At 39.5% G+C, this 15,271-nt stretch overlaps 1 protein-coding gene across 2 annotated transcripts in view; it reads right to left on the reverse strand.

The window, feature by feature from the left end:
* Positions 1-3,197: 3,197 nt before the first annotated feature.
* The window catches only part of efnb1 (ephrin-B1), a 217,959-nt gene continuing 205,885 nt past the window's right edge, over positions 3,198-15,271 (reverse strand). For both annotated transcript variants that reach the window (XM_060832770.1, XM_060832768.1), the window contains one exon: positions 3,198-14,912. In XM_060832770.1, coding sequence (XP_060688753.1) covers positions 14,527-14,912 — 386 coding nt within the window. In that variant the 3' untranslated portion in view covers positions 3,198-14,526. The remainder of the gene's footprint in view (positions 14,913-15,271) is intronic.

The raw sequence follows: 15,271 nt of genomic DNA on the forward strand, positions 1-15,271 counted from the left end.
TGAGGGAGGAGGGGTGGGTGCAGGTTTTGCAATTTCTGCGGTGACAGGGGAAGGTGCCAGGATGGGAGGGTGGGTTGTAGGGGGGGGGGCGTGGACCTGACCAGGTAGTCACGGAGGGAACGGTGTTTATAGAAAATGGATGGGATGGGGTCCGTTAGGAGGTAGCGGAAATGTCGGCGGATGATATGGTTAATGTGAAAGTTGGTAGAGTGGAAGGTGTGCACCAGGGGGGGTTCTGTCCTTGTTACGGTTGAAGGGGTGGGGTTTGAGGGCGGAGAAGCAGGATGTGGATGAGGCACGTTGGAGGGCATCTTTAACCATGTGAGAAGGGAAATTGCGGTTTCTAAAGGAGGCGGCCATCTGGTGTATTCTGTGGTAGAACTGGTCCTCCTGGGAGCAGATACAGCGAAGGTGGAGGAATTGTGAATATGGGATGGCATTTTTGCAGGAGGTTTTGATTAGACTTACAGTGTGGAAACAGGCCCTTCGGCCCAACAAGTCCACACCGACCCGCCGAAGCGCAACCCACCCATACCCCTACATTTTACCCCTTACCTAACACTACGGGCAATTTAGCTTGGCCAATTCACCTGACCCACACATCTTTGTGACTGTGGGAGGAAACCGGAGCACCCGGAGGAAACCCACGCAGACACGGGGAGAACGTGCAAACTCCACACAGTCAGTCGCCTGAGTCGGGAATTGAACCCGGGTCTACAGGCGCTGTGAGGCAGCAGTGCTGTAGGGTGGGAAAAGTTATAATCTAGGTAGCTGTGGGAGTCGGTGGGTTTGTAAAAGATGTCAGAGCCAAGTCTTCATTAATGGAGATGGAGAGGAGGTGTCAGAGGTGGTCCAGGTGAATTTAAGGTCAGGGTGGAATGTGTTGGTGAAGTTGATGAATTGCTCAACCTCCTCGTGGGAGCACGAGGTAGCGCCAATGCAGTCATCAATGTAGCGGAAGAAGAGGTGGGGAGTGGTGCCAGTGTAGTTACAGAAGATGGACTGTTCTACGTATCCAACAAAGAGACAGGCATAGCTGGGGCCCATACGTGCGCCCATGGCTACCCCTTTGGTCTGGAGGAAGTGGGAGAATTCAAAGGAAAAATTGTTAAGGGTGAGGACCAGTTCGGCCAAACTAATGAGAGTGTCGGTGGAAGGGTACTGTTGGGGACATCGGGAGAGGAAGAAATGGAGGGATTGGAGGCCCTGGTCATGGCAGATGGAGGTGTAGAGGGACTGGATATCCACGGTGGAGGTGAGGCATTGGGGGCCAGGGAACCAGAAGTCTTGGAGGAGGTGGAGGGCATGGGTGGGGAATTCCTGGACTGGGGGATAGGACAGTGTCAAGGTAGGTGGAAATGAGTTCGGTGGGGTAGAAGCAGGCTGAGACAATGGGTCGGCCAGGGTGGGTCAGGCTTGTGAATCTTGGGAAGGAGGTAGAATCGGGCAGTGCGGGGTTCCCGGACTATGAAGTTGGAAGCTGTGGGTGAGAAATCCCCTGAGGTGATGAGGTTCTGTATAGTCTGGGAGATAATGGTTTGGTGATGGGAGGTGGGGTCATGGTCGAGGGGACGGTAGGAAGAGGTGTCTTCGAGTTGCCGTCTGGCTTCAGCGGTGTAGAGGTCAGTGCGCCAAACTACCACTGCACCCCACTTTATCTGCTGGTTTGATGGTGAGGTCGGGATTGGAGCAGAGGGAATGGAGGGCTGCGCGTTGTGAGGGTGAGAGGTTGGAGTGGGTGTAGACGTTGAGGCAATTAATGTCTCGTTGGCAATTGGAAATGAAGAGATAGAGGGCAGGTAATAGGCCAGCGCGGGGTGTCCAGATGGATGATGTGTTGGAGGCTGGCAAAGGGGTCCTCGGAAGGTGGACAGGAGTCTTGATTGTGAAAGTAAGCTCAGAGGTGGCATCGGAAGGAGTGTTCAACGTCACAGCATGTATTAAATTTGTTCCATTTATTCTGTTGGCTTTAACAGTGTTTTACCAATAATTAATTGAAAAGTGGACAGAGAAATTCTGGTCAACATTGCTTCTTATCGCAGAGTTCCCAGTTTTCAAATATTTTGAAGATAGAACAGGAGCAGTTACTGCACTTCCCTGAAAGAAGGGGAAAGACCCAATAGAGACTCACTTCTGGATAGATTCCAGCAGTTACTTCAGTGCTGAATATGTGTAGTCTTAACACTAATAGAATGCTACAGTCTTCAAGTTTGAAATGACAAAAGAAAAACTAATCTATGGTGAATTTTCCAATATTCATCTTTGCATATTGGTTTTCCCTCTCTCTGCCAGAGTGATTACATTCTCTAGCCAGTTTTGACTTATCCACTTGCTGATGGTCTGGCTAAAATCTTAACTCCAGCGCAGCTTCTCATTTGCAACAAAGGGAATAATGATGAGCTATATCCAGCTGCATTCTACAGATCAATCAATATTATTAATATTTTATGAAATCCTACATCAACAGAAAAATTGCACAGAATCTCTCAATAATAATTAAACTAATTATATCAGCAGCTGTTTTGCTTCCAGAACCAATTCTATATATATCTCAAGCATTATCTGTTCTCTATATAATGGATTTGATAGCAAGTAAAGCTCCCTTTTACTGCTCCATCAAACAGCTCCAAGATGAGTACAATGTGGCTTTGATAAAATTTTTGGGTTTTTGAAAAAATATCAGCATTCTTAAATAGAATTATGTTGGATCATTGCATAAATTATCTCTAACCCTCAAAGGATTACTGAAAATGTAGAGGACCAGCCTGACCTGGAAGAAAGACTCCAACAAGACCATAAAATTACCATATGTGTTTGTTTAAAGTTCTGATATTGTGATTCATACAAGGATAAGTACAAACAAAGATGATCAAAAGCTGTGTGGAACATTATGGTCATTAAATTGCTGGCACTATTGAAATGCTTTGCCAAGGAACAATAGCAATTTAATCTTGTACCCTTTACATGTTTGAGAGATAGGCTGGGGCTTTTTCGAATATACCTTCAGTGATTGGAAGAAAGTTTCAGTACCTTCAGGAGATAAAATGGTATTCAGTATATAAAGTTCACGAGGGTAAATTGTACGTGTTAGGTGCAAGTACAAAACTTCATAGAGGAATCCATTAAATGTGAACCTAATCTATCTCATACCTTGGATTAGGATTACATTATCACCAGATAAACCATCCAACCAGAAATTCTTTATCAAATAACCCATTTAATAATTAAATCAACACTCAAACACAAACCACAGGAATGCTCCACAGCAGTTCACTCATGTCTATATCTGAAATATGGGTACTCACTGTTGGAGTTATTTAGTGGTGGATTGAGTATAGATCAACAATTGGATAAATGTTATCAGCTACAGAGCAATAAGGCAAAATACATTTTTTTCTCTCATCACAGTGTCCTGTGAGTTCCAAAAAAAAATGGATAAGTTTATTCTTGAGAAAGCAGTTGAATGTCCTGGGAGTTTTAGTACAGGACATTGTGTGTTCAGTAGCGAGGTCTTCCACAGTCAAGTAATTTTCTGTCACTCGTTGTTGATATTGGCCACTTGGATGAGGAACAAAAGCTGTCGTAAACTCCTGGAATCCTAGCAAAGACAGCAGCTTCATGATAATACAAGCATGCATGGCAATAGGACCCATCTAATGTACATAAATTAGACAAATCTCACAGAGGGACTTGATAAAAAAGAAATTAAAATGATCTTTTGAGGAAACTGTGTTTTGCAAAAGTACAGCAAGCAATATGCAAAGTACAACAACATCAAAAAGGTCTCACTTGAAAGCATGTAGGAAATAAAAAGTCAAATTCTTGAATATATATATATAACACCTTATCATAACCCAGAAATGTCTCAAAGTGCTTCACATACAAATGAACTTGATTGAAATGTGGTAAAGTTAGGTATGCACAGTCAATAGTCTGCAAAGCAAAATCTTGCAAAGAACAATAAAATGAATGACTAACGAATCTATTTTAAGTCATGTTGATTAAGGGAATCGTAGTTGTCAGTATATCAGAAAAGCACCCTGCTCTTCTTCAAACAGTGCATGGAACAGACCCTTTCACAAACTGAACCACCAGAACAGTTTTTGGAATGTTACTTGAAAAACAACCTTACGATTCAGTGGCTCGAGAGTTATCAAACGGTACTGCCACCAAATCTTCATACAGGCCCACCAATATAAAAGATTTATCAATCCAAATACGACCATACAAGTGTAAAAAACAGAAAATCAGTTTAGGAATATTTGTTTTTCTGTATATTATTTGTATGGTCTTGTGGATAAAATGAAAAAATATACTCCTGTCAGTGAAATTTCACTATAATATTTTAATAATATTTAAAACATGAAGGCGGCAAGGTTTAGACTCAGAAGAGGGTTAAGTGAGGCTGATTGATAGGAAATTGGTGCTTGACATTTTCTACAAGAATGGCTAGTTTATTGCAACATTATCCATTGATTCATGTGTGCATGTCTCTTTCTCTGTATGTACCTTTCTATGCTCTGACTTAAAAACAATGTTGATATGAATTCCTCTAATTTCTATGTATAGTGAGAGTGAAAATATGTTCAGGAAGATTTGCTTTTGTATCTTACAATTTTGCTACACAATAACTCCCTTACATTTAATAAAAACAATAATTATCATACAGTGATTCAACCTTCTGCATTCACAAGTCAACTGCATCAATGCTTCTTAGCATACTATCTTGATATAGCTCCATTGACTTTGCCTAAAGACCATATTTTCTAAAAGTAAATGCTACAGCTCAGTGTACATGGACTCTGCAGGAGGTCAATGCAATGCAGAAACATTATATGAGAGTGGTGGGAGTGACTTACACTCTACAAGGTGTGAAGTCAAATTTGCAAATTGGATGGTACAGCAAACATTATGGGGAACTGCATGAATGGATATAGATTCAATATAGTGAAAAGTGAGATGACTTATCTCAGTAAAAGGAATAAAAAATCCACTTATTCCTCAGAACATCTGGATTAAATGAGGTAGGAGAGCAACAAGTTCTGCAGGGAGTCCATAAACAGATTGAAGATAAATGGAAAAGAATTAAAGACAATGTAAGCCTTTTTGTTTGAATGCAATAGGCAATTATGATCTGAAATTTTTAAATTATGTTTTTATTTGTTCAATAATGGGATGTGGATGCAGCTGGCAATGTCAATCTTTAACTGCCTTTATAAAAATGGTGGTAAGTAATTCTCCTCAGCCACTGTTGTCTGTGCACTAAAGGTAGTCTTGCAATTCAGTTAAGTAGGGAGATTCAGTAATGATGAAGGAATAACAATATATATTAAAATCAGGACGGCCTGTTACTAAAGGGGAAATTTGGAGGTGGGGGCGTTTCAATGCACCTGTTTCCTTGTGTTTTAGATGGTAAACCTCAAGTTTGGAAGATGCTGTCAGAATTGCTGGACTGTATCTTGAAGATGGTACATACTGCTGCACTGTGCATTTAGTGATGGAGGAAGTGAATGTTTCAGGGCATCATAGCTCGTCAAACAGACTGCTTGACCTGCATGGCCTAAAAGCCTGCTGAAGGTAAATTCAAAAACAACTTTCAAAAAGGAATTGATAAAACATTGAAAAAGAGAAAGAGAAAAGTGAGAATAATTGGCTAGTTCTTCCAGTGAGCTGGAACTGGTAAGAAATGCTATATGATATTTTTTCTATGAAAATTTCAAAGCGTGCAATCAAAATGGCTCCTTCATGTTTAGAGTAACAGAATACAGAAGCAGAAAGGTAATGTTAAATTGATGTAGAATCTTGTTTAGACCACACTGTATAGTTCTGGTCTCTCTACTATAAAGAGAGATTGAAGCACTGGAGGAATTGCAGACAATAACTTCACAAGGATGGTGCCAGAACGAACAGTATGTAGCTTCCTGCTTACCAGTCCAAACAATATTAAAATAAATTATATTATCCATGACATAAGGCTAAAACTCAAAGTCTTTGAAGGATTACGTGAGCAGTCCATTTGTTTCATTACTCAGGTGCTGTGGATCTTTAGAGTGTAGACACTTACCGAGTCATAGAGACGTCCAGCACCAAAACAGACCCTTCGGTCCAACTCGGCCATGCCAACCAGATATCCTAAATTAATCTAGCTCCATTTGTCAGCACTTAACCCATATCCTTCCAAACCCTTGCTATTCATATATACATCCAGGTGCCTTTTAAATGTGGTAATTTTACCAGCCTCCACCACTTCCTCTGGCAGCTCATTCCATACATGCACCATGCTCTGCGTGAAAATGTTGTCCCTTTTAATCTTTTTCCATCTCACCCTAAACCTATGCCTTTTAGTTCTGGACTACCCAACCCAGGGAAAAGACTTTGTCTATTTATCCTTTCCATGCCCCTCATGATTTTATAAACCCCTAATAGGTTACCCTTCAGCCTCAGACGCTCCAGGGAAAACAGTCCCCGCCTATTCAGCCTCTCCCTTTAGCTCAAAGACCCCACCCCTGGCAACATCCTTGTAAGTCTTTACTGAACTCTTTCTAGTTTCACAAAATCCTTCCTATAGGAGGGAGACCAGAATTGCACACAACATTTCAAAAGTGGTCTAAGGTCTAGCCGCAACATGACCTTCTAACTCCTGTACTCAATGCTCTGACCTATAAAGAGAAGCATACAAAATGCCTTCTTCACTACCCTATCTACCTGTGACTCCATTTTCAAGGAACTATGAACCTGCACTCCAAGCATGTATCACTTGACAGGTATAGCACACTAGAAATCAATCCCAAGAAAGGATGATTAAGTTCATCAACATGATCCTGGTAGAGACTAAACACTCTTGAATAAAATACCCAATAAAATAACCTCTGACATAAACAGAAAAGAGAGAAAATGAAGTACAAATTGGAATTTAATGAAGAGATTCAGGCACTTTATATGCTGAATAGACAACCCTGGAATTTGTTACAGAATTAATCTGATCGAAGGATTTTTTAATATATAGAAGAGATACCCAGTATGAGTTAAGTATAACATTTGATCAAGGTGTTTGAAGGTACATACATAGGTGTAGTTTATGGGCTGGAATAAATTAAGTTTGGATACTGGTGTGGGCTCCTGTTTTCTCAAAAGCAGCGATATATTTAAAGCTGATTTTGAATTACTACAGGAGGAATGCTATTTTACATAACAGATTTCATTTTGTGACAATGATTAGATTTCAGTTTGTGTTGATGGTTACAGCTAGTATCAAGAATGGCAACTAGTCAGCTCTTCATGTAATGATTGAATGACAAAAAGATTTTAATGTCCTCCAACATTACCAAAATGGGGCACTAACCTAGATAGATTTCACCAAAGTGTAACAAAATCACTGCCAATATATTGACTTATCTGGGACCTTCCAACTCACTTGCCTGGCAAGATGTTTGCCAAATATCTGTTCCCTATTACTGTATATATGATGAACATGTATATATGTATATATATACATTACTGTATATATATATATATTACTGTATATATGATGAACATGTCCATTTCATTGTCTTATGTTTCAATGTACAGAAGCAAACTGACAATTCATCACCAAATTCTTGATGTTGCCCTAAACTGTGAGCTTCAGCAGTTCATGAAGATGTCTAAAACTCAAAATTTCAACTTCTGTTCCCTGTTTCCCACACAAATATACTGATATTATAATGAATTAGAATCCATAACTTAGACATACGTTTCTATCGCGTGGGGCTCATGGGGTAGGGCAAACAGAATGAGGCCTCAGAAATGCATTGGAAATTCTAACTATATTTAGAACAAAGTCACTATCTTAATTGGTAGAGGTAAATGTACAAGCCAATGTGATAAACACTGAGATTAAATTCTCAGTCTTTGTTCTCACAACAGGTGAAAAAAAATTAGCCGCAACTTCCACTCTGCATCACTATCCAGTGATTCTTTATCAAAGCTTCTGTTGCAACACTCAACAAATACAAATAGCTGACTTAACATTCACAGGTGAAGAACATATACTTGAGCTAAAATTGTTGGTACCTAAACCAGAGATAACAGCATGGGCAGAAAAAAAAACTGAAGAAAGGAAGATGGCTCGAAGAGCACTGGGTTTAATTTTTTTAAAGTTTGTCCTTTGCTTGCAGCCTTTCACAGCATTGTTGGTCGTTCTATATGTACTGTCGCCATGATTGTTGCCATCTGATGGCAAGATTTATTTTAAACTTGCAGTTGATTCTGCACGGAATCTTTCCTTCAGGAGTAGATCATGAGGCCTTATGGTTCCTGACTGATTTAATAAGACACCACGACAGTGTCGGCCAGTGGGAGGAAGCATCACAAGAGTGCTCCATCTCATGGTCTGTCTTAACAAATTAACTTTAGTGCACTGACTGTTGACAGTATTTGGGCTTTAGTAATCCTGCCTTAACAATACTGAGCGCAAAGAATCACAAGAGCACCTAAGGGCTTCTGCTCTCTGTCCTCTTCAGTTACTGCTACAGATGGCCATATCTAAACACTCATTTGTGTGGAAAACCTACATGAATGGCCAATGCCCATATTTTAAGGTACCAAGAAGCTTGTAACAACTAAACAAGTTGACAAAGTAAAATTATAATCAAAGACACAAAACTTAGATTTTAAGAGGCTGAATATTGGAGCAGGGAGAAAACAAAACTGAAAAACCCAAACTCCTTATTTCCTCAAGTCTTGGAAAAGTTGAATCAGAGTAAGTCACGCACTTGCTTTTCATTTTAAAACAGTGAGCATATCAAAAAAAGGTAGAGCACATTGGAGCTACAATACACTTATAATTGTAGGAGAAGTTGTAATAATTAAAAGGAGTGACCAGGAATCCAGACGCCCCCCTCCAGCCCAACTCAAAATGAAAATTAACAGCATCTGCAATTGGACTTGGTGAATCATACTATAGCTTTCAGGATCAACTCAAAAAAGAAACAAATATTATGACAAAATTATCTGCTCTTACAGTGAATTCCTAATTCAACAACGCTACTGTGATGTCCACCCAAAATAGAGAATTGAGGAATAATGATGATAGTTGAACGAATGACTGTTAAGTTGCATGAATTTATCCCTTATTGTTTTGGTACGGAGCCCGGGAGTGAAGATCTAACCAGGGTTACCAGTTACTTTGCCGTAGATGTTAGATATATAAAATAGGGCATAGCAAATCTTCAATAGAAAGGAAAATTGGACAGAATATATCATGTGAATGATTTCCTACCTCTTTTACATCCTGTCTAAGTTAAAAATTCTACCCATGCATCTTTGAGTTTTTTACTAAGCGTTGAGAATATTTGAGGAGAGAAGGCCATTTTCAGAGTATACACTAATGATGGAGAAGTCAATAAAGTGTGGAACATGGAAAAAGCACAGCAGGTTAAGCAGCATCAGAGAAGCAGGACAGTCTTTGTTTCAGGTCGGGACCTTTCTTTCAGGAGGAGTCACACTCACTCACCCAGCAGCATCAGTTTGTGTGTGTTTAGTTCTATGTGCATGCAGTGTGCAAAGGTGCACATTCAGCACTATCTATGTTTCGCATATGAACATATAAATTAGGAACAAGAGTGGGCCATGGCCCCTACAGGCTGCTCTACTATTCAATATAATCGCAGCTGATCATTCTACTCCATAATCTTTTCCCACTTTCACCCTTTACTATTTGATCCTTTTGCCATAAGAACTGTATCTATCTCCTTCTTGAAAACATTCAAAATTTTGGCATCAATCTTTCTGTGGTAGCCCATTCCACAGGCTTACACTCTCTGGATGAAGACATTTCTCCTCATCTCAATCCCTTTTGGCCTGCCACTTAGACTGTGACTCTTGGTTCTGGACTCCCCAACCATAAGGAACGTCCTTTCAGTGTTGACCCTGTTTAGTGCTGTTAGAATTTCAGTCCTTGCTCACCAACAAGCTACTATCTCTACCTTAAAATATTCAGAGACTCTGCTTTCAATGCCTTTTGAGAAAGAAAGTTCCAAAGACCCGTTACCCTCTGTGGGGGAAAAAAAGCTTCATTTCTGTCTTAAATCAGCAACCTTTAATTTTTAACAGTGGCTGCTAGTTCTAGATCCTCCCACACCAAGAAACGCCCTTTCCATATCCAGCATGTCAAGAACTCTCAGGATCTTGGATATTGCAAACAAGTCACCTCTTAATCTTCTAAATTCCTGCAGATACAACTCTAGGCTGCTCAACCTTACCTCATAAAACAATCTGCCCCTGCCAGATATTAGTCCAGTAAACCTTCTCTGAACTCTTTCCAACACAGTTACATCCTTCCTTAAATAAGGAGACCAATATTGTATTCTGTACTCCAGATGTGGTCTTAAAATGCCCCATATTACTGAAGTATAATCCCTCTCTTTTTTGTATCTAATTGCTCTTGCAATAGACATTGTCATTTTCCTCATAATTTGTTGATTTCACATATAAACCTTTTGAAAATTCATCTGCATCACAGAGCTCTGTAAACTCTCAACATTAATGTTGTCTACATTTTTATTCTTCCAATCAAAAGAGTGAATTTCCTGCATTGTGCACCATTTACTAGATCTTTTCCCACTAAATTAACTGATATCCCTTCATAGCCTGCTTGTTTTCTCTTCATAACTTGCTACTTTTATCTGTTTGCACGCCATGTATTTATCTATGGCACATACCTGTACGTGCATCTACAGTATGCATCTGCTTATACTTATGGCAGGTCATATCTGTGTGCACACAGATCCACATTTCTTTAGCTAGTATCTTTGTCTGGTTGTTTACGGCTATGTCATTTGTACATTATGTGCATGCAGCAGGCCCCTTATATGTACTACAATACACTGACTCTGTTTGCAAAAAGTGCATGTTTCATTAGTTTTTTTAATGATTCACTAAAATTTTGTCACCCAGCCAATCAAACACATCACCAGTCCTGAAACAAATGAACCTATCAGCGTATAATCACAGCAAAACAGGAAGCAGAGCAGTGTGGAAATTGTTTCAAACCTGTTAGCAATCAAGATTTCCAAACAAGCTTTTATCTGAAACTGATTCAGAGAACTGATTCCAGAGCCTGCATACTGGCTACATTTCAAAACCCAACTCAGGCATCAGCTCCATAAATTAAATATGACTGAAGTGTGCATATAACTGTTTTTAGGAATAATTCTGATTTTTCTTGCACATTCTAAAGACTTATGAAAATGATTCATTTTCTCAGGCTCCCACAACTGACTAATTTTATCCCACTATAATAACCGAGAAAACAAAAGCAATGTACTGTGGATGTTGGAAAGTTGAAACAAATACACAAAATGCTGGAAGTTCTCTCTAGGTCAAGCAGCATCGATGAAGAGAAGTAGAGGCAATACCTCTGATTGATAAGCTTTCACCAGTCCTCATGAAAGATCATACAAGTCCAACACTGTTTCTGATGCTACGTTACCTGCTGAGTATTTTGATCATTTTCTGTTATATTACTAAAAAAATGCTGATTTTGTCACATGAATATTATTTTTTTGAGTAGATACTTATTGGGAATGCTTTATCAAGTATAACAATTGACACAGTCTTCCCATCAGCATGTCAACATCCTCACTACCTTGAGATAAATTCTGTGACCATTTTCTTTAGTCTCAGTCAGAGCATGTCTTCAGGGGAAATGGAAGGATGGCAAAGGAGGACTTTTGACCTCTGCTTGGGAATCCACTAAGGTTTTCTTCCACTCTCCTAATGTTTAATGTGTTTCAGATTTTAATATCTTGACTGGAAGTCCTATTGCTGCTGTTGTACAGACAATTTTGTTCATTTCATTGATTGTTTGTTCAGTTTTCTTAATGCTTGAATATTAGTTTTTATTAAACGTTTGTGCTGCTGGATACTGCCAAATTTCTCAAATAAACAAGCATATCAAAAGATTAAAACTGCAAGTTTAAGAGATTGAAATTAAATGAACAAATGTTAAAACTTCACTGCTGTTACGTCAGCATCTGAAAGGGATAAAATGGGATGTTTTATATCGCAGATCTCAGTCAATATTTTCCAATTGTATATGCCACATTAGACATTTGCTTGCAATGGATTGAAGTGAGAGCATCACTGGACAGACGTCAGGACATAAGCAACTGGGGGGGGGGGGGTCAGCATGAATTTAAAGCATCAATATAAGTACAATCAACTCAACCTCATCAGCAATATTTACCTCAGCTCCAAGTTCCTGCAATAGGTACTACGAACAGCAAGTGAAAAGACAGAGCTGGAGGGAATCAATTTGCCTGAAATCACAACATAGGAAAAGAGTTGTGCTTTCATCAACACATTGAAAAGTTTTGTGGATGCAGTTCTTTTATTACTTTGAAACCTAGGTATAAGGTCCCAGGCTGAAAATAATGAGAACAATGTTGTGATAAATAAAAGGAGTAGTATTTCCTTTAGATTTTAAAAGGTTATGTCAATTTTAAAAGGGTAGGTTCTACTATTTAGTAATGGAAATATAACATATTGCAAATGGATCTTGAATCTATCAATTAGGATGCAGGGAGCAACGAGTGCACGGAAGATGTGACATTTGAAGCTTAACAGGAACGAAAGAAGAACATAGAGGATATAGTATTTCTAACCAAAGGAGAGAGAGTGCAAGAGTGAGAGAGAGCAAGAATGAGTGCGAGAACGCGAGCGAGAGAGAGAGAGAGAGAGAGAGAGAGAGAGAAACAGACAGAGATCAAAAAGGTTGCAACATGTTTGATGGACAAGTTGATATTTTATTTGTTTTTTTGCTGTATGACATTAAGCTCCCTCAACTGATGGGGGAATAGGAAGAAGAATAAATCAATTTCAAAGTGTGAAATTGAATAGCCCATTGAGTCATTCAACAGTGGTGCATCAGAAAGGTCTTTCAGTGAATAAGCTGAGTGTTATTAGCATCTTTCACTGGCGCTGCAGAAGATTGCTAGAGCTGATCAAGCCCTTGCTGGTAGGTGCACACCATCAAAACTCAAATTCATTTGACTAAAACTAAGGAAATAACTCCCATTCTGAATGAATCTTGCATAAAACCAGGACTGATAATGTTTTCCCCACCCCATGAGTTGAAGGCATTTTATATTGTTTTAAATATTTTAAACCCCCATCTATCTACAAGCTTTCAAGGCAATGAAGAACACACTTTCAAACCAGTCTGTAAGGCCAATGCCTGCCCATTATAACCTCTGCCAGCAGTTTTAGTATCAGATGTTCACTCCTTTCAGGATAGTCTGTAAGCACATCTGGATCTTACGCCAAATGTATAGCATTATGGCCCTGCTACTACGCCGGGAGAAATGAAAAACTTTCGTCCCCATCAAAATTGACCCCATCTCTCTGATTTACACTATTTCAAACAGGATGCCAAATCATACATTTGCTTTTCTTTTGTATTATCTTGGACTGAAATACTGAGTTGGGCTAGCTGGCCATTATTAACATTTACCACACTCCTATTAGATAATCATTCCTTGCATTCACCAGGCAAGCCCAGACCAACCAACACAATCCCCAACAAGGTATAAATCAAAGGCTGCATATTAACTAGACTAACCTTAAAACGACCAACTAGTAATCAATTGCACCCTGATTACCACAGACCATCTGAGCATTATTTCACTAACCTTGATTATATTCTTGTCAAAATATTTTCAAAAGGAACTGGGGGGGGGGGGGGTGAGGTGGAGGCTAGATTTGTACATAAACTAAGGATAGATTGTTGAGTATGTTTATAATTTACATAGATCACATTACAACAAAAATTATCTTTCAAATCAAGGATTGGGAAATGAGTAAGAGGGAGCGTAGTTGAAATGAGCAAGAAAAGTAAATGTGAAATGTCCTTCCCCCTGACCCAACCCAATCTGAGTTTTTGCGTTGCAAGTCTCATCCCCTGAGCAGTTGGAGTTCGTAAAGTTTTGAAGCAGCCTCAAGATCTCTGTGCTACAGAGAACCAACTGCTTCGTAATCCTCAGTCTTTTTAATTGTCTGTTTGGAGACGTCCCTAGTTTTGCTTTTCAACTGTGGCTTCTCCTCACAACTTAAATCTTAGAGGCTTTGATCTTCTCATTACTTTTCAAATCTTTCTTGCATTTGGAAAATGGAAGATAAAAGAGGGTGGAATTTGTTTTGAGCTCCTCCCTCTTTCAAGCCTTTTACTGAGGGAATGGCTTTACGGAAAAGAAAGAAAAGGTTGTGAATAGATCTGAGCCCATCACACACTATAAATCTTCAGCCTCCTTGGTTGCAAAGAAAGTCATCTTCCAATTTTCTTTTTTTTTTCTTTTTTTCTCTTTTTTCTCTTAAAACATAAGCTTGCTGAACTTAATACTGAAATCTTTCTTGCTGGCCACAGTCAGTTTTATCCATACTCTCCCAAAGACACTTTGCATATGGGGAGTCTGTACATGTCAGGAGAAGATTTAGATATTATGAAAAAGGCCAGGTGAAAATTGGAATTCTCTCACATTTTCCTGGCCATCAAACTTTGTAGTAGATGTTTGCAGGACTCTGTGGAGGCATCTCCTGAACAATATACACTGGATGGCCGTAGTCACCACTAACTTTTTCATAGTGAGGACAATAATTGTTATCATTAGTCCTCAGCGGGATTATGATGTCACTGGGCTCCGAGCCACTATTTCCACTACACTTTGGGCTTGCCAGTGTGTTGAGAGAGAGGACGGCTGATCTCTGCTGGGAACTCTTCCTATGTCGCTTTCTAAACTTTATTAAGAGAACCACAAGGAAGATGATGATGAGGATAAAGATGATGCAGCCTGCTCCAATTGCAGCGAAGAGTGCCATTTTTGAGCCAAAGATTCCCTCATTCTTGTTCAACTTGTCTTTAATCTGACTGTCAGTAGCTGTTGAAAGAGAAGAGGGAAATGAGTGAGCTTTCAATACTTTAGGTTCAACTCAAAAGTTTACATCAGTTTAATTACCATAAGATTAACAAAAAAAAAGACCCAACTGTTCATTTGGGTTGTTGACCTCAGCACAAAACTGAACCATTTTGACACGGAGCAGCTTTAATCCTCTTTCAAACTTTCTTTTTCTCTGTTTCCTGGATTTCCTCCACAACCTATGAGTGGTGGTAGTTCATGAGCTCATCACTGAGTATCAGGGTAGAATGTTGCCTTTATCTTACCAATGGGCCCAAAGTGATTTCTCAACCATGCCGTGAGAGTGTAGCTGGCTTCAACCTGGTTCAGTACTCCAATTT

This window comes from Hemiscyllium ocellatum, chromosome 11, assembly GCF_020745735.1.
Source record: "Hemiscyllium ocellatum isolate sHemOce1 chromosome 11, sHemOce1.pat.X.cur, whole genome shotgun sequence".
Classification (NCBI taxonomy): Eukaryota; Metazoa; Chordata; class Chondrichthyes; order Orectolobiformes; family Hemiscylliidae; genus Hemiscyllium; species Hemiscyllium ocellatum.